Source organism: Pristiophorus japonicus, chromosome 1 (assembly GCF_044704955.1).
Source record: "Pristiophorus japonicus isolate sPriJap1 chromosome 1, sPriJap1.hap1, whole genome shotgun sequence".
NCBI lineage: Eukaryota > Metazoa > Chordata > Chondrichthyes > Pristiophoridae > Pristiophorus > Pristiophorus japonicus.
In genome coordinates, this window is record NC_091977.1 from 530,273,758 (window position 1) to 530,300,893 (window position 27,136).

The following is a 27,136-nucleotide window of genomic DNA, read 5'->3' on the forward strand; positions in this document are numbered from 1 at the left end:
ATTATGCAGATAAGATTTAGATGAGGAAAGACGGGAGGAGGCTTGAGTGGAGCATAAACGCTAGCATGGACTGGTTGGGCCAAATGGCCTGTTTCTGAGCCATATATCCCATGTAACCAGCTGAGCTCCAGACTATGGATTATCTGTAACACCACAGGAGCTGGCAGACAGAGAAGTAGGTGAGAGTATATCGCAGGGCTGACAACTGCAGTCAATTTGTACAACTTAGCAAAGATTTTGAAGCTTATCTGGTACAGTTTCTCACTTCTTCACCTCCTTTGTTTTACGTCAATCGTGGATCTTTCATCTGACTCTTTGTCTAACATATTAACATGCAAGATTCTTCTTTAATAATTGGTTGTTTACATGTCGAACTATTACGCAAAATAAAATAGCACCATGCAATCCTGACTTTAAAATTTATTCTCCTTAAATATTTTCAGTTATATTAACAATTCTTTTGCTGAAGCATTAGAGAATAATAAAATCTCGTTAATGACAGCACTTAACAAAATGGCCTCACTGCTCCAGGGCACCCAAGTCTATCAGCATTAGTGGCCACACCCCTTTCTTTAAACACAGTATTTACATAGTTGATTTACCGACAGTCATTATTGAGAAAGGCGAATTAATTAAATTACGTAAACAAACTGACCCGGATCACATTTGCTTTAATTAAAGGTTCTTAAGAAAGGTTTGCGCTGCACTTAACCGATGCTAGCCAAGGGCCGAATGTCAAGCTATTTCATCAGAAAAAGGTCAGCATTTTCATCACTTTAATAAAAAAAATTAGGTTAGGCACTGCGGCTCATTTATGATTAGTGAAATCCCTTTCGCAGTGCCTTGTTTTTCACCATAGAAAACTTGCTCACAAAAACACTTCCATAGTGGTGATCAACCAAGTATTGGTAAGTCTTGGTCCGGGTGGCAGGAGGATCAGCAACAACTACTTGAGAAGCCAGCGCCACGGCCACGCTGCTGGGAATGATGTAATGTGATGTTCTTGTGACATAGTCCACCAGTCGATCATACTGCTGTTCAGAAAGTCTCTCTCGGATGCCATCTCCCTAAACAAGAGACAAAGAACCATGTCAGCATTAAGGAATAAGAAATAGGAGCAGGAGTAGGCCATTCTACCCCTCGAGCCTGCTCCCTTATTCAATAAGATCACGGTTGATCTTCTATCTCAACTCCACCTTCCCGCACTATCCCCATATCTCTCAATTCTCTCCGTGTCCAAAAATCTATCGATCTCAGTCTTAAATATACTCAACGACTGAGCAGCCACAGACCTCTGGGATAGAGAATTCCAAAGGTTCACAACCCTTCGAGTGAGGAAATTTCTCCTCATTTCAGTCCCAAATGGCTGACCCCTTATCCTGAGACTGTCCAGTACAACGGGAATGCCAGGATCGCTTTCAATGCTACCTCTTAATCTTTCTTACAACTTATCTTTATATGGAATTACATAGTATTTACAGCACAGAAACAAGCCACTTAGCTGTGTAGTATCCTGCCCCCTAGTCATCAAGATCCACGGCTCAGCCCTGGACACCGTGGACCACTTCCCTTATCTTGGGAGCTTCCTATCAACAAGAGCAGGCATTGACGACGAGATCCAACACCGCCTCCAGTGTGCCAGTGCAGCCTTCGACCGCCTGAGGAAAAGAGTGCTTGACGACCAGGCCCTCAAAACTGTCACCAAGCTTGGTTCCGTAACTCTTAACAAAAATCTATCTCAGTTTTGAAATTTTCAATTGGCCCTCCCAGCCTCAATAGCATTTTGGTGGAGTTCCAGATTTCCACTACCCTTTGAGTGAAGAAGTGCTTCTTGACATCACTCTGAAACGACCTAGCTCTAATTTTAAGGTTCTGCCCCCTTGTTCTGTACTCCTTCACCAGAGGAAATAGTTTCTCTCTATCTACCCTATCAACTCTTTTAATCGTCTCAATTAGATCACACCTTAATCTTCTATATTCAAGGGTATACATCTTAGTCTATCCAACCTTCCTCACTTGCACTTTCTGCATCACCAACAGCTAGTCTTGGAGCCTAGGGAAACTCAGGTCCCGGGTGCTATTGAAGGCACACCATCATCATCATCATCATAGCAGTCCCTCGGAATCGAGGAGGACTTGCTTCCACTCTTAGCACGAGTTCTTAGGTGGCTGTACAGTCCAGTATGAGAACCACAGTCTCTGTCACAGGTGGGACAAATAGTGGTTGAAGGGAAGGGTGGGTGGGGAGCCTGGTTTGCCGCACGCTCCTTCCGCTGCCTGCACTTGATTTTTGCATGCTCTCGGCGACAATACTCGAGGAGCTCAGCGCCCTCCAGGATGTACTTCCTCCACTTAGGGCTTTGGCCAGGGACTCCCAGGTGTCAATGGGGATGTCGTACTTTATCAGGGAGGCTTTGAGGATGTCCTTGTAACGTTTCCGCTGCCCACCTTTGCTGCGGACGAGTTCAGAGTAGAGTGCTTACTTTGGGAGTCTCGTATCTGGCATGCGAACTATGTGGCCTGCCCAGCGGAGCTGATCAAGTGTGGTCAGTGCTTCAATGCTGGGGATATTGGCCTGGACAAGGACACAAACCAGTTGTCAATGGCATACTATCAATATAAAATCACCGTAAAGATTTGCAGTTAGTACTACAGGGAGCACTATCACTATAATATCTCTATTCAGCTTCCCAATAGCTGCTAAAACAATTACTCTTCCGAGTTCGTTATTGTCACCCGTTTAACTGACGATGTATCACATAAAATTATATCGCACAGAATCAGGCTATTCGCCCCAACTGCATTATGCCGGTGTTTATGCTCCACAAGAGCCTCCTCCCATCCCTCTTCACCTCACCCGATCAGCATGTCCTTCTATTCCTTTCTCCCTCATGTGTTTATCTCACTTCGCCTTCAATGCATCTACGCTATTCATCCCAACTATTCCTTGTGGTAGCAAGTTCCACCTTCTCACCACCCTCTGAGTAAAGGAGTTTCTCTTGAATTCCCTATTGGATTTATTAGTGCCTTTCTTAACATAAGAACACAAGAATTAGGAGCCGGAGTCGGCCATAAAGCCCCTCGAGCCTGCTCTGCCATTCAATAAGTTCGTGGCTAACCTCTACATCAAATTCACTTTCCCGACCGACCTTCATTTCCCTTGATTTCCCTAAAGTCCAAAAATTTATTGATCTCAGCCTTGAATATACTCAGCGATTCAGCATCCACAATCCTCTGGGGTAGAGAATTCCAAAGATTCACAACCCTCTCAGAGAAGAAATTCCTCCTCATCTCAGTTTTAAATGGCCCACCCCTTATCCTGAGACTGTGCCCCCTAGTTCGAGACTCTCCAGCCCAGGGGAAACAGCCTCTCTGCAATCTACCCTGTGAATCCCCCTCAGTATCTTAAACGTTTCAATGAAATCACCTCTCATTCTTCTAAACTCCGGAGAGTATCGGCCCAACCTACACAATTATATATTGATATGAAATCTTATATTTATATGAAATCCTTAAATCTACCTTAAGTTGCACCAAGTTAATAATACCTTCTCTTGTTAAAGTAACCATGGTATAAATTGATATCATTAGCATGGATAACATTCATTTTTATGCCACAATTAGTGGAATCGTCAGATTGAAAGCAGTGGGAGTGGCACAATTATAATATATTAATGATAACCACTTAAAGCCATTGTAGGCTTAATATGGGACTCAACAGATATAGGAAGTTATGCTGGTTCATCGGAGGTGCTGTCTTTCGGGGCCCCGTCTGCTCTCTCAGGTTGACGTAAAAGATCCCATGGCACTATTTCGAAGAACAGCAGGGGAGTTATCCCCGGTGTCCTGGCCAATATTTATCCCTCAATCAACATAACAAAAACAGTTTATCTGGTCATTATCACATTGCTGTTTGTGGGAGCTTGCTGTGCGCAAGTTGGCTGCCATGTTTCCTACATTACAACAGTGACTACACTCCACTTGAAGCACTTTGACACGTCTGGTGGTCATGAAAGTAGCTATACAAGTCTTTCTTTTTTCTTTTAGTCAGTTCATTTGGAGAGTCGCTTTAAGATGCAGATTCAGGAGTCAACTGTTGATGACTCAATTTAATAAAGGGACAGACAGGTTGTTATAGTCTTGAAAGCACATTGGTTAGTTTCGAGATTAAATGTAATATTACAACAACTTCCCCTCTAATAACTGCTAATAACTTGTTAGCCTACATCAGAAGAAATCTGGTAGGAAACAAAAGCTTAAAAATTACACTTCATGGGTTCATGAGACACGTCTGTAATTTTAGTTTAAACTGATGAAATGGTGGTGAAAGCAATGTCATCTGAACAAGAGTGTGCATATAAAATGTTAACGTAAAGAACTGCTTTAGTTTTCAATATATGGGACAGACAAAGTCATTTAAAAAAAATTTGTACTGGCTGACACCAGGGATATGGGTCACCAACGATGTCTCCGCAAGATCCTACAAATCCCCTGGGAGGACAGACGCACCAACATTAGCGTCCTCGACCAGGCCAACATCCCCAGCATTGAAGCACTGACCACACTTGATCAGCTCCGCTGGGCAGGCCACATTGTCCACATGCCAGACACGAGACTCCCAAAGCAAACGCTCTACTCAGAACTCCTTCACGGCAAACGAGCCAAAGGTTGGCAGTAAAACATTACAAGGACACCCTGATAAATTGAAACATCCCCACCGACACTTGGGAATCCCTGGCCAACGACCGCCCGAAGTGGAGGAAGTCCTTGAGTATCGTCGCCGAGAGCATGCAGAAATCAAGCACAGGCAGCGGAAAGAGCGTGCGGCAAACCTGTCCCACCCTCCCTTACCCCCAACGACTGTCTGTCCCACCTGTGACAGAGTCTGTGGTTCTCGTATTGGACTGTTCAGCCACCTAAGGACTCATTTTAAGAGTGGAAGCAAGTCGATTCCTATGATGATGGGGTGTTAACAAAGAGGATATCCTGCGTTAATGTGAATGAAATTGGAAATTTAAATGAAATAAAAAAGGAATTGGATAAATATGAGAGAGAAAAAATTTACAGGGATATGGGGGAAGAGTGGGGGTGTGGGACTAACTGGATTGCTCTTCGAAAGAGCCGGTGCCGACTCGATGGGCCGAATGGCTTCCTTCTGTGCCGTACTATTCTATGAAAGACTTGTCCGTATTTTCAACTGCAGAAATACAGAGATTTGTGATTTAAAAGTCATGGCTGTTTGGAAATGTTGCTCGAAGGATGCGTTTAAATCGGGTCCAAAACTGCCCGTTTCCTAGGGGACAGTTCCAACTCAGTCGCAGAAAGGGTCGCGACTTGCCTCTGCGTCGTACGATACCCTCTGCTGCTTGAGCACGACTTGGAGCAAGTTGTCTTTCTTTGGGTCCAGGCAGCACTCGATCTCCGTGACTGGGAAGGCCTGCTGCTGTGTGTCCTCGCTGACACTGACCACAAACAGCACCTCGGAGGTGAGCAGCAAGCACCCTTCGTACTCCTGGCCAGAGTTGCTCACGATGACCACGCCCAAGGCCATAAAGACTTCAGGCCGGCCCAAAGACTGCAGCATTTTCCTGTCAGGACACAAAATGTTGAACAGATACCATTTAAAAAAAATTTGTTTTAATTTTTTTTTATTTAAAATTCCAGAACTGAAACATTTCATCTAAGAAACAAACTGTTCCAAGATAAATGACCTGTTAGTTTGATACAAAGCCAGAGCAATGTAATGAATAATGCCATCGTAAAAATGACTGACTGCCAGCATATTCTTACCAGACATATTTGAGGTGGCTGTTTGGGGCCTGGTCAGCATGCTGCTCAGTCGGGTGAAACCTCTGCTTGGGAAGTTGACATAGTCCAGCTCCATGCAAAATACCTAGAGCAATAAAGACAAGATTCTTACGTCTACTTAACCAAGGCGGCAACGTGGTGCTGAAATGATGTAATGTGTTTGGAACAGACTGATAGGAATATTCATCTTTTTAACCGCAATGACGTAAAAGGCAGAGCTCTTGAACGGTGACAAAAATTAAAATATATAAAGCTCGTCTCATAAGCGCTAAGTGAAGGCAATTGTACTCCTGCAAGTGGGGGGGGGGGGGAGAATTTTCTAAATAACAATATAAACACGATCGCTTAAAGCTAAAGCAGTAACAATTGTTAATTTCTATATACTATGACAACTACATTAGCTCAACATTCAAGTATGATAATTTCCCTTGGATAGTATTTCTGAGCAGCATCGTTACGAGAAAAGATCTCTCTTCCCAAATATATCCATTACTTATTATGGTCGCAGACTAATCTTTAAACTAAATCAACAGAATTGCACCATTAAAACAAATAAAAAACATAAGTTTAGTATTCAAAACACATGTGAGGTTTGAGTCGAATGGATAAAGCGAGTTTTTTGCCTCCAGCATCTCACAGGCTCAGGGTTGCATCAGCTTGTGAGTGAACACTGCAGATCTGTATTATTGTCTTCTGATTGTTAATGCTTTACAAATTGCAATTGCAAATTGCAAGAGGGCATACATAATCTTAGAATAAGGGGCTGCCCATTTAAAACAGAGATGAGGAGAAATTTCTTCTCTCAGAGGGTTGTAAATCTGTGGAATTTGCTGCCTCAGAGAGCTGTGGAAGCTGGGTCACTGAATAAATTTAAGACAGAAATAGACAGTTTCTTAACTGATAAGGGAATAAGGGGTTATGGGGAGCAGGTGGAGAAGTGGAGCCGAGTCCATGATCAGATCAGCCATGATCATATTAAATGGCGGAGCAGGCTCGAGGGGCCATATGGCCTACTCTTGCTCCTATTTCTTATGTTCTTATTAATCGCTTCAACAACCCAGCACACCTTTCTACAGTTTCAGGTATCAACTTAGGGCGTCTCCCTGTCAAATAATGCCTCAATAGGACATCTCATGTAACTGGCACAGTGAGTCAGGATTTCAAATATGAAATTTTAAAATGACTAACAAAAATAACTATAGGAAGGATTAATATCATATCAGCAAGAGAAACAGTGTTCCATTGTTTACTCTCCTCCCCTCCTGCTGTCGTCATCATCATCATAGGCAGTCCCTCGAAATCGAGGAAGACTTGCTTCCACTCTACAAGTGAGTTCTTAGGTGACTGAACAATCCAATATGGGAATTACAGTCGCTGTCACAGTTGGGACAGACAGCCTCCTGGGGTATGGTTCCTCAGACACCAGTTGCTCTCCAGTGCCTTCATCAGCCGGCCATATCCCATGGCTCGGTGGGTAGCACTCTCAACTCCGAGTCAAAAGGCTGTGGGTCCAAGTCCCACTCCAGAGACTGGAGCACAAAATCTAGGCAGTAACTCCAGAGCAGTAGCGAGGGAGTGCTGCACTGTCGGAGATGCCGCTTTTCGGATGAGACGTTAAACCGAGGCCCCGCCTGCTCTCTCAGGTGGATATAAAAGAACCCATGGCGCTATTTTGAAGAAAAGCAGGTGAGTTATCCCCAGTGTCGTGGCCAATATTTATCCTTCAACCAACAGCAATAAAAAAAAAAATGATCTGGTCATTATCTCGTTTGCTGTTTGTGGGACCTTGCTGTGCGCAAATTTGCTGCCGCGTTTCCTACATTACAACACTGGCTACACTTCAAAGGTACTTCACAGAACTGTAAAGCACTTTGGGATGTCCTGAGGTCGTGAAAGCTGTTTGTCTGCTTTGTTTATTCATATGAGCTTTAACAGTGTTGAGTCTATGAGGGAGAGGAGGAAGGGGAAAGAGATCACACAGGTTTGCTTCCAAGCACGATCCTCAAACTAACAGGAGTAGAAGTCCAAGAAGACTTCCTTCTTGCTGATAGTGGTGCTGAGGTTGATTGCTGTGCCCCAGTTAAGTTCTACCAAGTTCGCAGAGACCGGGAATCAAGTGTGGCAGATTAGGAAAAGGGGAGCTGCAACGAGACCTGGGTGTCATGGTACATCAGTCATTGAAGGTTGGCATGCAGGTACAGCAGGCGGTGAAGGCGGCAAATGGCTTGTTGGCCTTCATAGTGAGAGGATTTGAGTATAGGAGCAGGGAGGTCTTACTACAGTTGTGCAAGGCCTTGGTGAGGCCACACCTTGAATATTGTGTGCACTTTTGGTCTCCTAATCTGAGGAAGGACATTCTTGCTATTGAGGGAGTGCAGCGAAGGTTCACCAAGCTGATTCCGGGGATGGCAGGACTGACATATGAAGAAAGACTGGATCGACTTGGCTTATATTCAATGGAATTTAGAAGAATGAGAGGGGATCGCATAGAAACATATAAAATTCTGACGGGATTGAACAGGTTAGATGCAGGAAGAATGTTCCCAATGTTGGGGAAGTCCAGAACTATGGGTCACAGTCTAAGGATAAGGGGTAAGCTATTTAGGACCGAGATGAGGAGAAACTTCTTCACTCAAAGAATTGTGAACCTGTGGAATTCTCTACACAGAAAGTTGTTGAGGCCAGTTCATTAGATATATTCAAAAAGGAGTTAGATGTGGCCCTTATGGCTAAAGGGATCAAGGGATATGGCGAGAAAGCAGGAATGGGATACTGAAGTTGCATGATGAGCCATGATCATATTGAATGGTGGTGCAGGCTCGAAGGGCCGAATGGCCTACACCTGCACCTATTTTCTATGGGCCCAAGTTTCGAGCCGCGCCTAGAACGGCGCAGTCCCGATCTGGACGCCCGTTTTTCGCGCCACAAAGTGCGCCTAAAAAGACCCTCCAGATTCTCCACCACCCTGCAGGTCCTCTGGCCCTCGACGCAGCGCAGCAGGAGCTGTAGGGGGCGGAGCCAGGTCCCTGCGCTGAAAACAGTGCCGGGACCTCTGCACATAGCGCGCATGTTCAGTAGCTCCAGGCGCCCAAAACTGTGTGGGAGGGGCCTGCAGCACGCAGCCCCTAGCCCTGGCCGAATGGCCTCACTGGGGCTGTGTGAATAAGGCTCCTCCCACGGCCAGCTCCTGCTTCCTCCCGACCCGACTCGACAACCGCTTCCCGCCTCCGGACCGGACCCGACACCAACTCCGCTCCCCCCCGCCCGACACCGACCCGACTCCCGCTCCCCCCCCTGGACCGGACCCAACACGATTCCCGCTCTCCCCCCCTGCCCTCGGACCGGACCCAACCCGACTCCCGCCTCCCCCCCCACCCCCCTGACTCCCGCGCTCCCCCCACCCCCCAGACCCGACCCGACTCCCGCTCCCCCCCGCCCCGGACCTGACACCCGCTCCCCGGACCCGACACCCGCTCCCCCACTCCCCCACCGCCTCCGGATCCAACTCCCGCTTCCTCCCCCCCACCCCCCCGGACTGGATCCGACCTGACCTCCCTCCCCCCGACCCGAACCGAACCGACCTCCCTCCCACCACTCCCCCGACCCAACGCCACCTACCTGTAAATCTGGTGCTGGGAACGGGCCCTGCCCGAAGTCTCGGGCCCGGCCCGTTCAGCCTCCCTCCCCCTTCCCCCCCACCTCCCCCAATCTCCTTCCCCCCCCCTATTCAGCCTCCCTCTCCCTTCTCTTTCCCCCACCAATCTCCTTCCCCCCGCCCCAACTCCTTTCCTCCCTTCTCCCCCACTCTCCCTTCTCCCCCATCCCATCCTTCCCCCTTCTCCCCCATCCCTCCCCCTTCCCTCCCTCTGCTCCCCCCCTCTCTCCCTCTACCCCCCTCCTCCCCCTCCCCTCGCTGTCAGAAACACAGACACTGACAGACAGACAGAGAGATAGAGATACTGACAGAGACACACTGAGGGGGGCATCCCAGCACGCTGTTGGAGGGCTCCCGGTGCTGCAGTCGGTAAGTAGAAAATGTTTTATTTATTCATTTAAAAAAATATATATTTCTTATTAATTTTTTTTGATTGATTTATTAATTGATTTATTGATGTATTTATCATTTATTATTGATGATGGCTCTTTATTTGTAAAACTGAAGTGTTTAATGTTTGTAAACTTCCCTTTAAACACCCCCCCACCATTCCCTACGCCTGATTTGTAACCTACGCCTGATTTTCTAAAGTGTAGACAAGGTTTTTTCGAGCGTACAAAGATCTTCACTTACTCCATTCTAAGTTAATTTGGAGTAAGTTTTCACGAAACGGCGTAAGTGGCCGGACACACCCCCTTTTGAAAAAAAAATTCTGTTCCAAAGTGAAACTGTTCTAACTGACTAGAACTGGAGCAAACTAAATGACGAGAATTCCGATTTCTAAGATACTCTGTTCTACACCAGTTGCTCCTAAAAATCAGGAGCAAATCATGTGGAAACTTGGGGCCTATGTTTCTACATTTCTCCCGGTCTACTGAGCTATTTGGGGAGGAAAGCAACAAATAAATGTCTATGCATTTTCTTCACATTTACTGAATTTGAGAGTTATGCTGAGAGGGTCAGATGAAGAGCGGCGGGGGAGGGCTCGTGTGGAGCATGAACATTGCCATAGAGCTGTTGGGACAAATAGCCTGTTTTTGTGCTGGACATGTTACATAAAGCTATGTTATTAGAGAGGTAATATTCCATGGACTAATTAAGCTTGGTTTAAAAGATTTGATTTCTTCATGCAAATCACAGTATCACAAGAAGTCAGGAAGCACTTCTTCACACAAAGGCTTCATGGGAATCTGGAACTTTCACCCTCAAAACGCTGTTGAGGATGGGGGTCAATTTAAAAATTCAAACGGAGATAGATTTTTTTTAAGATAAGGGTATTAATGGATATGAAGCCAAGGTAAGTGAGCGGAGTTGAGGTACAGATCAGCCATGATCTCGTGGAATGGTGGAACAGGCTTGAGGGGCCCAAGACTAAAATATCATTGCAATTGTCAAGGATTAGGAATACTGCCATCACGCACGTGAAATATTTACTAACGGTATGTCACTGAGCCTTACAGGGATGGAAGATTCCATATTCCGTCTCTGGTCTGTTTGGCAATCAGCATCTAACTTTTAATAAGCTTAAAAATATATATATAGAAAGTGATATTTGACGTATAGTCCTTGTAAAATAAGTAACTTGATCAAATAATACCAACCTACCCTACAAATGGTGCAATCAGATTAAGTAATTGAAAACCCGGGGCACTACAGATTCAAAGAAAAGATCAAACTGGGAATTGCTTTTGTGGTGGAAGCCTAGGCAAACAGGGAAATACTGCTTTTATTGAACAAACTTGGGAGGATATTACATAGAATTTTACAGCACAGAAACAGGCCATTCGGTCCATGCCAGTATTGAGGCTCCACATCAGCCCCCTCCCATCCTACTTCATTTCACTCGATCAACATATCCCTCTATTCCTTTCTCCCTCATGCACTTACCTAGTAATACTCTGTGCTACTCACCTCAACTACTCCCTGTGGTAACACATTCCCCATTCACGCCACTCTCTGGGTAAAGAAGTTTCTCCTGAATTCCCTACCAGATTTATCAGCGATTATCTTATTTTTATTTGCTGCTTTTCTAGGTCACTAAATGTGAAAAAGTGAAGGTTTAAATTATTGACATCATTGACGCGGGGGGGGGGGGGGGGGGGGGCGGGGGAGGGCGGGCAGAGCTGTTAACAGAGTATTAGTGAGGCCACACTTGGAATACTGCGTGCAGTTTTGGTTTCCATATTTACGAAAGGATATACTTGCTTTGGAGGCAGTTCAGAGAAGGTTCACGAGGTTGATTCCGGGGATGAGAGGGTTGACTTATGAGGAAAGGTTGAGTAGGTTGGGCCTCTACTCTTTGGAATTCAGAAGAATGAGAGGTGATCTTATCGAAACGTGTAAGATTATGAGGAGGGTTGATAAGGTGGATGCAGAGAGGATGTTTACACTGATAGGGGAGACTAGAACTAGAGGGCATAATCTTAGAATAAGGGCCACCCATTTAAAATTGAGATGAGGAGAAATTTCTTCTCTCAGATGGTCATAGATCTGTGGAATTCGCTGCCTCAGAGAGCTGTGGGTGCTGGGACATTGAATAAATTTAAGACAGAAATAGACAGTTTCTTAAACAATAATGGAATAAGGGGTTATGGAGAGCAGGCAGGGAAGTGGACCCGAGTCCATGATCGGATCAGCCATGATCGTATTAAATGGCGGAGCAGGCTCGAGGGGCCGTATGGTCTATTCCTGCTCCTATTTCTTATGTGCGTGACTACACGTGTGTTTCTTTGTGTAAAGAGGTGGTGTGTTCTGGAAAACATTTGATGAAACACAGAATCTTCTATACTTGCCATAACCGGTTTGTGAGACGAGCTCAGCGGCCCCTCCAATTGGTTTGGTGAAAACCCCCACAATGCCTTTGCCCACGCCAGAGATGACATCCTTGGCTTTGCGCCCAGCTGAAACTTCCGACGTCCTCTGGAAATTCTGCATTGGCTGATCGACAATGCCAGCAATGGCACCTGGGAATATCAAGCAGAACTGATAAAGGATCCAATACCGCCTTTTCTACTGGTAAGCAGTTTTCACTCTCTCTCACCTAAGTCGGCCGGAGAATAAAGGCATTGGATTGGCTGTCTGTTTTACACCTCACCTCATTTTAGTTTGCATTGAGTTCAAAGAGCAAATCAGGCGGAGGGTGAACGGGGGGGGCGGGCGTGAATCGGGGGGAGCGTGAACCGGGGGGCGGGGCGAGCGTGAATCGGGGGGGAGGGGGGGGGGGGAGCGTGAATCGGGGGGCGGGGCGAGCGTGAATCGGGTGGGGGGAAGAGCGTGAATCGGGTGGGGGGAAGAGCGTGAATCGGGTGGGGGGAAGAGCGTGAATCGGGTGGGGGGAAGAGCGTGAATCGGGGGGGGGGGAAGAGCGTGAATCGGGGGGGGGAAGAGCGTGAATCGGGTGGGGGGGGGGGGAAGAGCGTGAATCGGGTGGGGGGGGGGGGAGAGCGTGAATCGGGTGGGGGGGGGGGGAGAGCGTGAATCGGGTGGGGGGAAGAGCGTGAATCGGGTGGGGGGGGGGGGAGAGCGTGAATCGGGTGGGGGAGAAGAGCGTGAATCGGGTGGGGGGGGAAGAGCGTGAATCGGGGGGGGGGGGAAGAGCGTGAATCGGGTGGGGGGAAGAGCGTGAATCGGGTGGGGGGGAAGAGCGTGAATCGGGTGGGGGGAAGAGCGTGAATCGGGTGGGGGGAAGAGCGTGAATCGGGTGGGGGGAAGAGCGTGAATCGGGTGGGGGGGGGGAAGAGCGTGAATCGGGGGGGGGGGGAAGAGCGTGAATCGGGTGGGGGGAAGAGCGTGAATCGGGTGGGGGGGGGGGAAGAGCGTGAATCGGGTGGGGGGGGGGGAAGAGCGTGAATCGGGTGGGGGGGGGGGAAGAGCGTGAATCGGGTGGGGGGGGGGGAAGAGCGTGAATCGGGGGGGGGGGAAGAGCGTGAATCGGGTGGGGGGGGGGGAAGAGCGTGAATCGGGGGGGGGAGAAAAGCGTGAATCGGGTGGGGGGGGGGAAGAGCGTGAATCGGGGGGGGGGGAAGAGCGTGAATCGGGTGGGGGGGGGGGGTGCGTGAATCGGGTGAGGGGGGGGGTGGGGCGTGAATTGGGGACGACGACGACGACCGTGAATCGGGTGGCCATTCAGATCCTGCCAGTTTCCTCTCAAGCAAGTTAAGTTAAAATTACTCCTATAAAATGGCAACTAATTTACACCAATGCACCCTGGGCCAATTATCCCCTGGACCTCCAACCCTGCTTGAACTGAACACTGTACTTGGTCTCGACTCCCCGCGTGTATCGCCACAAGAGGTCGACTATTATATAGAACAATCTATAACAGGTCTAAGGAGAAAATAGTAATTTAAAAAAACAGTTCAGAAGATGAAAATTCGAGTTTATTCCACCATCACGTTACGATATGAGAAAATCTGTGATAACAAACTATTGCCCTTCTTAATATAAGTTATTCGTCTACCCTATTTATCCATTTAATTACTATATTAAAATACAAGATTTCCAATTGCTGTAGAATCATATTTGGTGCACATTCCGTTCAGCTGTGTAATTTTGCAGTCCTCATTCTCATTTTCGGCTTGGCGCACATCAGTCTGTTCAACTATTCGGGATATTTTAATCCATCACTTTTTAATATCTACTAGTCTAGACGGTTTAATAGCATAGTGAGTTCTTGGAGCAACCCTGAACTGCCCCATTATCAAAATAAAATCATTTTTTGGTACAATACCATTCTGTCCATGCAATGACCGTGCCTGAAGAACATTGTGGCAATCAGCTCTACATGTGATCACCACAATGACAACGGGGAAAACGTGTCCAAAAACCCGCCTCCAAAATTCGAATCACATAAAGGGCTGCGGAAAGGAGGGCCTTTACAAAATGGATTTTCGACGCAAAAGATTTTTCATATGAAATGAACACAATAGGATAACTTTCCCAGATAAATTCTCATGTGCCTGCACCAAACATGTCACACAGCGCAGCATGCCACAGACATGTAAATCTGCGCTGAAAACAAGGCAAGAGCAGAGATCTGAAATATCTTATTGAGATTAATATTTCCCTGGAGCGAGCGGAATCGTTTCGGGGCAGGCGGGGGTCTGGGTTCCTTCATTATGAACTGATTTTCTTCAACGTTTACAGAAAACTTAAAACCGCATAAACAAAGCTGAAGTACTTCAACGTAAACGGTCGACACATCGTGGACACATTTACAGTCATCAATAACGCAACCTACATTAAAGAGCCATCACTGGAACATGGTCTGTTTTATAGTACACGGTCTTCAGTGATGGGGTTATTGGCTTTCTAACGCTGTACAGATTTCAAAAAGGCAACAGGCTAGCGGGTTTGGAGAGTCCATCTTCAGAATTTACTCTGATGAGCTCTCGAGGTACGCTTAAGGTTTTAGATTTATTGTCAGGCTGGTCAATATTGCCGTACCCAGCAGGCTGATTCCCAGCCGGGACAACCCCTGCCGCAGACCTTCCCCCAGGCTGTCTGGAAGCTGTCTCCGCCATTCCTCCTGCCGGTTGTAGTGCTCTTCATCCAGAGAGAGCCGATCCATGTTGCGGGCCAAACTTGTTGCCAGATTAGTGATCGATGTCAGAGTGCCTGAACAGGAAGGCACAAAACACTGAATCAATATGACAAATGCATTTGTACAAAGTATATATTTAAAAGAAAGACTTCCATTTATGTAGCGCCTTTCACAACCTCCGGACGTCCCAAAGCGCCTTACAGCCAATGAAGTACTTTTGGAGTGTCACTGTCATCATAGGCAGTCCCTCGGAATCGCCCCAACCCTCTTCTCAATCTTCTTCGCTGCCATGTTAGGTGAGTGGGCAAATACATGGCAGATGCGGTGTAATGTGGATAAATGTGAGGTTATCCACTTTGGTGGTATAAACAGGAGGGCTGATTATTATCTGAATGGCGACAGATTAGTAATGGGGGAGGTGCAACGAGACCTGGGTGTCATGGTACATCGGTCATTGAAAGTTGGCATGCAGGTGCAGGAAGAATGTTCCCGATGTTGGGGAAGTCCAGAACCAGGGATCAAAGTCTAAGGATAAGGGGTAAGCCATTTAGGACCGCGATGAGGAGAAACTTCTTCACTCAGAGAATTATGAACCTGTGGAATTCTCTACCACAGAAAGTTGTTGAGGCTAGTTCGTTAGATATATTCAAAAGGGAGTTAGATGTGGCCTTCATGGCTAAAGGGATCAAGGGATTTGGAGAGAAAGCAGGAATAGGGTACTGAAATGCATGTTCAGCCATGATCATGTTGAATGGTGGTGCAGGCTCGAAGAGCCGAATGGCCTGCTGCTGCACCTATTTTCTATGTTTCTATGCTCCACCTCACAGTCGACAAGCTCCCCGCTGGAGTGAAACTAAACTACAGAACCAGTGGGAACCTGTTCAACCTTCGCCGTCTCCAGGCCAGGTCCAAGATCACCCCAACCTCTGTCGTCGAGCTACAATACGCGGATGACGCCTGCGTCTGCGCACATACAGAGGCTGAACTCCAGGACATAGTCAACGTATTTACTGAGGCGTATGAAAGCATGGGCCTTAGGCTAAACATCAGTAAGACAAAGGTCCTCCATCAGCCTGTCCTCGCCGCACAGCACTGCCCCCCAGTCATCAAGATCCACGGCGCGGCCCTGGACAACGTGGACCACTTCCCTTATCTTTCGGAGTGTAGTCACTGTTGTAATGTAGGAAAACGCGGCAGCCAATTTGCGCACAGCAAACTCCCACAAACCGCAAGGTGATAATGACCAGATAATCTGTTTTTGTTACGTTAATTGAGGGATAAATATTGGCCAGGGCACCGAGGTAACTCCCCTGCTCTTCGAAATAGTGCCCTGGGATCTTTTACATCTACCTGAGAGCAGACGTCAGTTTAATGTCTCATCCGAAAGAACAATATCACGCCGATAATCAGATAAGAAATCAATCCTGCTCCTTCCTACATTGACTACACTTCAAAAGTACTTACCTGGCTGTAAAGAGCTTTGGGAAATCCGGAGGTCGTGAAAGGCGCTATATAAATACAAGTCTTTCATTCCTTTCGCTTTTTACTTCACGCCCAAACACAAATGGAAACTCATTTGGACAAACTAGATAGAGTGAAGAGGGAGGACCTATTTCTCTTAGCAGAGAGGTCAATAACCAGGGGGCATAGATTTAAAGTAATCGGTAGAAGAATTAGAGAGAAGTTGAGGAGAAATGTTTTCACCCAGAGGGTGGTGGGGGTCTGGAACTCACTGTCTGAAAGGGTGGGAGAGGCGGGAACCCTAATCGCATTTAAAAAGTACTTGGATGTGCACTTGAAGTTTCCTAGCCTGCAAGGCTATTGCTCAAGAGCTAGAAAGTGGGATTAAGTTGGATAGCTCTTTTTTGGCCGGCACAGACACGATGAGCTGAATGGCCTCCTTCTGTGCCGTAAATTTCTGAGATTCTATTCTACGATTTGAAATATATGAAAAGGTTATACGCACAATAATAAAAATATAACAAAGCTTGGAGAAAGAGCAAGTAAATTAAATCTGCCCCATCTAACAAACCAAGTTCAATTCTGGATGCAATCTGTCCAATTTATTTGAACAGGTTGAGTGACCAGAGATAAAACATGCAGTCACTAAAAATTCACCCTCCAACTGTGAAGGTAATCAAGTGAAGATTCCAGGGTATTTAACCCCATTATTATTATTATAATAACCGTTATCAGTTCCATTCTGTTATGATTAAGATAGTCCAGACAGAACATTTATACAACGCCTTTAATGTAATAAAACATCCCAAGGCGCTTTGCAGGAGTGTTATAAAACAAAATTTAACACCAGGCCACATACGGAGAAATTAGGGCAGATGACGAAAAGCCTGGTCAAAGAGGTAAGTTTTAAGGAGTGTCTTAAAGGAGAAAAGGGAGGTAGAGAGGCGGTGAGGTTTCGGGAGGGAATTCCAGAGCTTAGGGCCTTGGCAGCTGAATGCACAGCCACCAATAGTTGTGAACTAGAACCATGCTGTTTAAAGGAGTGTTTGATCGCCCAACATGTCCATCCTCGTAGCACCCTGCTTTCCCATACCAATTGGAAAGCAAATAGACTTGCCATTACCTAATTCCTAAGTGTTGATCAAACATCTTTTTCTCCCATCTCAGATAGTTTTATAACTAATAACCGAAGTGTTCAGAGTTTTTTTTTTAAAAACACAATTTTTTTTACTGCCGCTATGATTTTTTTCCTCCGGGGTTGCTCACAGCAGTGTCCTGGAGACTCCAGCTCAATCTTGGAGGGTGAGCAACTGTTATGTCTGTAATGCACTTATGAAAGACTCCGCGAGGCAATATGTTGTACTCAAACTGTAGTGACCTTGGTCCTTTATTCGTAACTCCAGAGTGAGGCACAAGCATGGTGGGCAGCCTTTGAGACTGGGCTCTGCAAACCTATGTAGGTGACCCTCAGGTCTCCCACCGCAGTGCCCTCTGGTGGACAGCCTCTGCCACAGGGGCAGGAAACCCCGGTCTCCACTAGTTGCATCCTCTGGTGGTGCCAGCATAGTATATACACAGCGTAAACCTTATTGATAGTACATCAGGTAACAAGTCTCCATCTTATGCAACTATACAGTGACTACACAAAGAGTATATCTATAGCCTGCATATATAACAGCAACCCTGTCATAGTTACATAGAAACATAGAAAATAGGTGCAGGAGCAGGCCATTCAGCCCTTCTAGCCTGCACCGCCATTCAATGAGTTCATGGCTGAACATGAAACTTCAGTACCCACTTCCTGCTTTCTCGCCATAACCCTTGATCCCCCGAGTAGTAAGGACTTCATCTAACTCCCTTTTGAATATATTTAGTGAATTGGCCTCAACTACTTTCTGTGGTAGAGAATTCCACAGGTTCACCACTCTCTGGGTGAAGAAGTTTCTCCTCATCTCGGTCCTAAATGGCTTACCCCTTATCCTCAGACTGTGACCCCTGGGTCTGGACTTCCCCAACATTGGGAACATTCTTCCTGCATCTAACCTGTCTAAACCCGTCAGAATTTTAAACGTTTTTATGAGGTCTCCTGTCATTCTTCTGAACTCCAGTGAATACAAGCCCAGTTGATCCAGTCTTTCTTGATAGGTCAGTCCCGCCATCCCGGGAATCAGTCTGGTGAATCTTCGCTGCACTCCCTCAATAGCAAGAATGTCCTTCCTCAAGTTAGGAGACCAAAATTGTACACAATACTCCAGGTGTGGCCTCACCAAGGCCCTGTACAACTGTAGCAACACCTCCCTGCCTCTGTATTCAAATCCCCTCGCTATGAAGGCCAACATGCCATTTGCTTTCTTAACCGCCTGCTGTACCTGCATGCTAACCTTCAATGACTGATGTACCATGACACCCAGGTCTCGTTGCACCTTCCCTTTTCCTAATCTGTCACCATTCAGATAATAGTCTGTCTCTCTGTTTTTACCACCAAAGTGGATAACCTCACATTTATCCACATTATACTTCATCTGCCATGCATTTGCCCACTCACCTAACCTATCCAAGTCACTCTGCAGCCTAATAGCATCCTCCTCGCAGCTCACACTGCCACCCAACTTAGTGTCATCCGCAAATTTGGAGATACTGCATTTAATCCCCTCGTCTAAATCATTAATGTACAATGTAAACAGCTGGGGCCCCAGCACAGAACCTTGCGGCACCCCACTAGTCACTGCCTGCCATTCTGAAAAGTACCCGTTTACTCCTACTCTTTGCTTCTTGTCTGACAACCAGTTCTCAATCCACGTCAGCACACTACCCCCAATCCCATGTGCTTTAACTTTGCACATTAATCTCTTGTGTGGGACCTTGTCGAAAGCCTTCTGAAAGTCCACATCAACTGGTTCTCCTTTGTCCACTTTACTGGAAACATCCTCAAAAAATTCCAGAAGATTTGTCAAGCATGATTTCCCTTTCACAAATCCATGCTGACTTGGACCTATCATGTCACCATTTTCCAGATGCACTGCTATGACATCCTTAATAATTGATTCCATCATTTTACCCACTACTGAGGTCAGACTGACCGGTCTATAATTCCCTGTTTTCTCTCTCCCTCCTTTTTTAAAAAGTGGGGTAACATTGGCTACCCTCCACTCCATAGGAACTGATCCAGAGTCAATGGAATGTTGGAAAATGACTGTCAATGCATCCGCTATTTCCAAGGCCACCTCCTTAAGTACTCTGGGATGCAGTCCATCAGGCCCTGGGGATTTATCGGCCTTCAATCCCATCAATTTCCCCAACACAATTTCCCGACTAATAAAGATTTCCCTCAGTTCCCCCTCCTTACTAGACCCTCTGACCCCTTTTATATCCGGAAGGTTGTTTGTATCCTCCTTAGTGAATACCGAACCAAAGTACTTGTTCAATTGGTCTGCCATTTCTTTGTTCCCCGTTATGACTTCCCCTGATTCTGACTGCAGGGGACCTACGTTTGTCTTTACTAACCTTTTTCTCTTTACATACCTACAGAAACTTTTGCAATCCACCTTAATGTTCCCTGCAAGCTTCTTCTCGTACTCCATTTTCCCTGTCCTAATCAAACCCTTTGTCCTTCTCTGCTGAGTTCTAAATTTCTCCCAGTCCCCAGGTTCGCTGCTATTTCTGGCCAATTTGTATGCCACTTCCTTGGCTTTAATACTATCCCTGATTTCCCTAGATAGCCACGGTTGAGCCACCTTCCCTTTTTTATTTTTACGCCAGACAGGAATGTACAATTGTTGTAATTCATCCATGCGGTCTCTAAATGTCTGCCATTGCCCATCCACAGTCAACCCCCTCATCTCAATTTTAAAGGGGCGACCCCTTATTCTAAGATCATGCCCTCTAGTTCAAGTCTCCCCCATCAGTGGAAACATCCTCTCTGCATCCACCTTGTCAAGCCCCCTCATAATCTTATACGTTTCAATAAGATCACCTCTCATTCTTCTGAATTCCAATGAGTAGAGGCCCAACCTACTCAACCTTTCCTCATAAGTCAACACCCTCATCTCCGGAATCAACCTAATGAACCTTCTCTGAACTGCCTCCAAAGCAAATATATCCTGTCGTAAATATGGAAACAAAACTGCACGTAGTATTCCAGGTGTGGCCTCATCAATACCTTATATAGCTGTAGCAAGACTTCCCTGCTTTTATACTCCATCCCCTTTGCAATAAAGGCCAAGGTTCCATTGGCTTTCCTGATCACTTGCTGTACCTGCATACTATCCTTTTGTGTTTCATACACAAGTACCTCCAGGTCCCGCTGTATTGCAGCACTTTGCAATCTTTCTCCATTTAAATCTATTTCCTCTGATGGGGGGAGTCTAGAACAAGGGGACATGAGCTTAAAATTAAAGCTCTCAAGACAGTTTAGCAGAAAGAAAATCTTCTTTACATCATTGTCTGCTGTAAAAAAAATATAAATACCAATAATAAAAATTCCCCACCTATTTTGAACTGAGCACGATGCTTTCTTTCTGTGCCCTGTTTCATTTTCACCTTATGAACATAAGAACCTTAGAAATAGGAGCAGGAGTAGGCCATTTGGCCCCTCGAGCCTGCTCCGCCATTCAATAAGATCATGACTGATCTGATCATGGACTCAGCTCCACTTCCCTTCTCGCTACCCATAACCCTTTACTCCCTTATCGTTCAAAAATGTGTTTATCTCCGCCTTAAATATATTCAATGACCCAGCCTCCACAGCTCTCTGGGGCAGAGAATTCCATAGGTTTACAACCCTCTGGGAGAAGAAATTTCTCCTTATCTCAGTTTTAAATGGGCGGCCCCTTATTCTGAGACTATGTCCCTTAGTTTTAGTTTCCTCTCTGCATCTACCTTGTCGAGCCCTCTCATAATCTTATACGTTTCAATAAGATCACCTCTCATTCTTCTGAACTCCAAAGTGTATAGGCCCACTTATACCTATCCTCATAAGTTAACCCCTTCATCTCCAGAATCAACCTAGTGAACCTTCTCTGAGCAGCCTCCAATGCAAGTATATCCTTCCTTAAATACGCAGTACTCTAGGTGTTGTAACATATGTTGCTGAAAATTATTCTTCACATGTGTTGAACGAAACTTTGCCCATATTCAAAGGTCTAGGTGTAGAATGTACTCCCTACCTCCACAATACGCCCTGATTTTCTATCATTTAATAAGGTTGTAAGTATGGACAATTTCAATGTGAGGAAATGTGTAACATTTTTCGATAAATATCTGAACTTCAGATCCTCTTTCTAATCTCCTTCCGCCTCACAACCCCACGAGATGTCTGTGCTCCTCAAATTCTACCCTCTTGAGCGGTCCTGATTATAACTGCTCAACCATTGGTGGCCGTGCCTTCTGTTGCCTCGGCCCCAAGCTCTGGAACTCCCTCCCTAAACCTCTCCGCCTCTCTATCTCTCTATCCGCCTTTAAGACACTCCTTAAACCTACCTCTTTCACCAAGCTTTTGGTCACTTGTGCTAATTTGTACTATGTGGCTCGGTGTCAAATTTATTTGTTTTGCCTTATAACACTGCTGTGAAGCGCCTTGGGACATTTCACTACGTTAAAGGCGCTATATAAACACAAGTTGTTGTTGTATGGTCATGCTGTGAGGAATGGTCAGGTATTTATCAGATGTTAAAGATTTTGATGATTAGATCTGATAAAATGAAATGCAAATGAGTAAACTACTTTTAAACAGTGTTTTTGGTATCTGTGTGCATTGGGAAGAACATTTACTGTTTTCTGCACTCAAACAAATTACCTATCTTTATCATTTCTGAATAATAAACCAAAATATGCATGAAACAATTAAATTATAATATAGATTGTAATCTACATCTCAGCCACCAGGCCTCAAAAGGACATTTGTATCCTACAAATGAAGGACATACTAATGAATATATGTGACTATGTAAGTTAATAAGAACATATTAAGAATTGATGAATAAAAACTGACTGCAAAAGCTTCTATAAATATGTGAAGAGAAAAAGATTAGTGAAGACAAACATAGGTCCCTTGCAGTCGGATTCAGGTGAATTTATAATGGGGAACAAAGAAATGGCAGACCAATTGAACAAATACTTCGGTTCTGTCTTCACGAAGGAAGACACAAATAACCTTCCGGAGGTACTAGGGGGCCGAGGGTCTAGTGAGGAGGAGGAACTGAAGGATATCCTCATTAGGCGGGAAATTGTGTTAGGAAAATTGATGGGATTGAAGGCCGATAAAATCTAGGCTGACTCTCCAGTGCAGTGCTGAGAGAGTGCTGCACTGTCTGAGGTACTGTCTTTCGGTTGAGATGTTAAACTGAAGTGGACATAAAAGATCCCGCGTCTTGGTGTCAAATTTTGTTTGATAACGCTCCTTGGGACATTTTACTTTGTTAAAGGTGACAAAGAAGAAAAGCAGGGGAGTTACCCTTGGTGTCCTGGCTAATATTTACCCCTCAGTCAAATCACTAAAACAGATTATCTGGCCATTATCACATTGCTGTTTGTAGGACCGTGCTGTGTGCAAGTTGGCTGCCGCATTTCCTACATTACAACCGTGACGACACTTCAAAAACTTGGGTTGTAAAGTACTTTGGGACATCCATTGACGTTCTGAGGTCATGAAAGGTGCTAACTAAATGCAAGTCTTTCTTTTATATACATATAACTTCTTGTTATTTTTCGAAACTGCCTCACAGAAGTTTCCAGCTTCTCATTTTCTCGTGGATTATTACAGGACGACGAAATAATACTATGCGTCACTTATTCTGAGAGAGAACATGGACTTTTAACTATCGTGAGAAAAAAAACATTTACCTTTGGAAATATGTTTCACAAATGAAGTTGTTCCCCTGGAGACTCCACTGACAAAGGCGCCCGGACCGCGAGTCAGTCCCTCATACGGGAGTCTGAAGAAGTCCGCTATCCCGTTACCGATACTGCGCACCAAATTCGCTGGACTTCCAAGAATCTCCAGAGAGCCAACAACCCAGCCTGCAGGGAACATGAACCAAAAAAAGTCAATGACCAAACTACTACACCAATGAGAACCTTTTGTCTAGAGTAAATCAAAATTCATAATTCTGTTGTTTAGTTAAACTTTAGAAATGGTTGTGTTTATTTTTTTGCATCTTAACGAGATTCCTCTCGGAGAGCAGAGTGCAAAGTAGCGGAAGAATTTGCAGGCGGATGAACAGGCCACGACGGGAACACTCCTTCCATGGCCGGAACCATCATCACAACCAACCGATTGGATAGTTAGTGTTCTGTGGTGGGAGGGTTTTATGGGCTCACACAACCTATACGATGACGAGGGGCCCAAACACATCCAGCAGGCGTAAATATCGCCGCAGGATGACAACCCAGAATTTGGTCTCCACTCGCTGCGCAGTACCTGGGGCAGGGTTCGAACCCTGCACCCGTTAACTCGGAGGTGGGAATGACAACATCGAGCCAAAAGCTTGTTCCTTTACAAATGGCCGTTAACATGCATCTCATAGTATGTCAGTGTAGAACACAAGAAACAGAAGCAGGAGTAGTCCATACGGCCCCTCGAGCCTGCTCCGCCATTCAATAAGATCATGGCTAATCTTCTACCTCAACTCCGCTTTCCCACCCTATCCCTTGGTTTCCTTCGAGCGGGGTGGTCTGTATTAACCCCCTACCTTTATATGGAGTCGCTGGTCTGAACTATGAGCCATTTGGGGGTTCAAGGACTAGGGGGCATAGTCTAAAAATTAGAACCAGACCTTTCAGGAGTGAAATTATGAAACATTTCTACACACAAAGGGAGGTAGAAGTTTGGAACTCTCTCCTGCTAATGGCAATTGATGCTCGATCAATTGTTAATTTTAAATCTGAGATTGACAGATTTTTCTCAACCAAAGGTATTAAGGGATATGGGGCAAAGTTGGCTATATGGAGTTAGATCGCTGATCAGCCATGATCACAGTGAATGGCGGAACAGGCTCGAGGGGCTAAATGGCCCACTCATGTTCCAATGTTCCATTTGAGGAGATAACATGGATTGCCATATTTTCACAAGAGTTCTGATAGCAAAATTAAATACGGGGGTGGAATTGCCGAACCGTGGATTCCAATGGCTCCATCCACCCAGCAGCACACTCCACTCCACCGGGATTCATCGTCATTATTTAAATGAGGTGGCTGACCCCTGTTGACTCTGCAATGGGGGGTCACTGTTAGAGGTCATTTGAGTTGGGTCTGCTCCAATGTTCAAGAGTGCGGAGGGCAACTGAACAACCTCAAATGCTGCTCCCCCTGGATGAGAAAAGCTAATTCTTCACACACCAGCATTTTGATCTCCTTCTGGTATTTAAAAAAATGTATTTTTTTTTTTAGGAAGAGTACGTAGCAATCTGTATCCGTGAGAAAATGCAGAAGATTAATAAGAGCTTTTTTAATAGCCGGAATATACACAGAGCTTTGGGGAGATACACAGAGCTTTGGGAAGGGGGTAAAATGGGCAAAATCAGACCAGGCCTTTCAGGAGTGAAGTTAGGAAACGCTTCTAGAAACATAGAAACATAGAAAATAGGTGCAGGAGTAGGCCATTCGGCCCTTCTAGCCTGCACCGCCATTCAATGAGTTCATGGCTGAACATGCAACTTCAGTACCCCATTCCTGCTTTCTCACCATACCCCTTGATTCCCCTAGTAGTAAGGACTTCATCTAACTCCTTTTTGAATATATTCAGTGAACTGGCCTCAACAACTTTCTGTGGTAGAGAATTCCACAGGTTCACCACTCTCTGGGTGAAGAAATTCCTCCTCATCTCGGTCCTAAATGGCTTACCCCTTATCCTTAGACTGTGTCCCCTGGTTCTGGACTTCCCCAACATTGGGAACATTCTTCCTGCATCTAACCTGTCTAACCCCATCAGAATTTTAAACGTTTTTATGAGGTCTCCTGTCATTCTTCTGAACTCCAGTGAATACAGCCTAGTTGATCCAGTCTTTCTTGATAGGTCAGTCCCGCCATCCCGGGAATCAGTCTGGTGAACCTTCGCTGCACTCCCTCAATAGCAAGAATGTCCTTCCTCAGGTTAGGAGACCAAAACTGTACACAATACTCCAGGTGTGGCCTCACCAAGGCCCTGTACAACTGTAGCAACACCTCAAATCCCCTCGCTATGAAGGCCAACATGCCATTTGCTTTCTTAACCGCCTGCTGTACCTGCATGCCAACCTTCAATGACTGATGTACCATGACACCCAGGTCTCTTTGCACCTCCCCTTTTCCTAATCTGTCACCATTCAGATAATAGTCTGTTTCTCTATTTTTACCACCAAAGTGGATAACCTCACATTTATCCACATTATACTTCATCTGCCATGCATTTGCCCACTCACCTAACCTATCCAAGTCACTCTGCAGCCTCATAGCATCTTCCTCGAAGCTCACACTGCCACCCAACTTAGTGTCATCCGCAAATTTGGAGATACTACATTTAATCCTCTCATCTCAATCATTAATGTACAGTGTAAACAGCTAGGCCCCAGCACAGAACCTTGCGGTACCCCACTAGTCACTGCCTGCCATTCTGAAAAGTCCCCATTTACTCCTACTCTTTGCTTCCTGTCTGACAACCAGTTCTCAATCCATGTCAGCACACTACCCCCAATCCCATGTGCTTTAACTTTGCACATTAATCTCTTGTGTGGGACCTTGTTGAAAGCCTTCAGAAAGTCCAAATATACCACATCAACTGGTTCTCCCTTGTCCACTCTACTGGAAACATCCTCAAAAAATTCCAGAAGATTTGTCAAGCATGATTTCCCTTTCACAAATCCATGCTGACTTGGACCCATCATATCACCTCTTTCCAAATGCACTGCTATGACATCCTTAATAATTGATTCCATCATTTTACCCACTACCGATGTCAGGCTGACCGGTCTATAATTCCCTGTTTTCTCTCTCCCTCCTTTTTTAAAAAGTGGGGTTACATTGGCTACCCTCCACTCCATAGGAACTGATCCAGAGTCAATGGAATGTTGGAAAATGACTGTCAATGCATCCACTATTTCCAAGGCCACTTCCTTAAGTACTCTGGGATGCAGTCCATCAGGCCCTGGGGATTTATCGGCCTTCAATTCCATCAGTTTCCCCAATACAATTTCCCGACTAATAAGGATTTCCCTCAGTTCCTCCTCCTTACTAGACCCTCCGACCCCTTTTATATCCGGAAGGTTGTTTGTGTCCTCCTCAGTGAATACCGAACCAAAGTACTTGTTCAATTGGTCCGCCATTTCTTTGTTCCCCGTTATGACTTCCCCTGATTCTGACTGCAGGGGACCTACGTTTGTCTTTACTAACCTTTTTCTCTTTACATATCTATCGAATCTTTTGCAATCCGTCTTAATGTTTCCTGCAAGCTTCTTCTCGTACTCCATTTTCCCTGCCCTAATCAAACCCTTTGTCCTCCTCTGCTGAGTTCTAAATTTCTCCCAGTCCCCGGGTTCGCTGCTATTTCTGGCCAATTTGTATGCCACTTCCTTGGCTTTAATACTATCCATGATTTCCCTTGATAGCCACGGTTGAGCCACCTTCCCTTTTTTATTTTTACGCCAGACAGGAATGTACAATTGTTGTAGTTCATCCATGCGGTCTCTAAATGTCTGCCA

The 27,136-nt window shown here is 45.7% G+C and overlaps 1 protein-coding gene across 3 annotated transcripts in view; it reads right to left on the reverse strand.

The window, feature by feature from the left end:
* Nucleotides 1-407: 407 nt before the first annotated feature.
* The window catches only part of LOC139277917 (intermembrane lipid transfer protein VPS13B-like), a 1,209,249-nt gene continuing 1,182,520 nt past the window's right edge, over nt 408-27,136 (reverse strand). For all 3 annotated transcript variants that reach the window (XM_070896555.1, XM_070896554.1, XM_070896561.1), the window contains exons 57-62: nt 23,307-23,483; nt 14,909-15,079; nt 12,256-12,426; nt 5,791-5,893; nt 5,339-5,588; nt 408-1,067 (exon numbers count right to left, since the gene is read on the reverse strand). In XM_070896555.1, the coding sequence (XP_070752656.1) occupies nt 819-1,067; nt 5,339-5,588; nt 5,791-5,893; nt 12,256-12,426; nt 14,909-15,079; nt 23,307-23,483 (1,121 nt within the window). In that variant the 3' untranslated portion in view covers nt 408-818. The remainder of the gene's footprint in view (nt 1,068-5,338; nt 5,589-5,790; nt 5,894-12,255; nt 12,427-14,908; nt 15,080-23,306; nt 23,484-27,136) is intronic.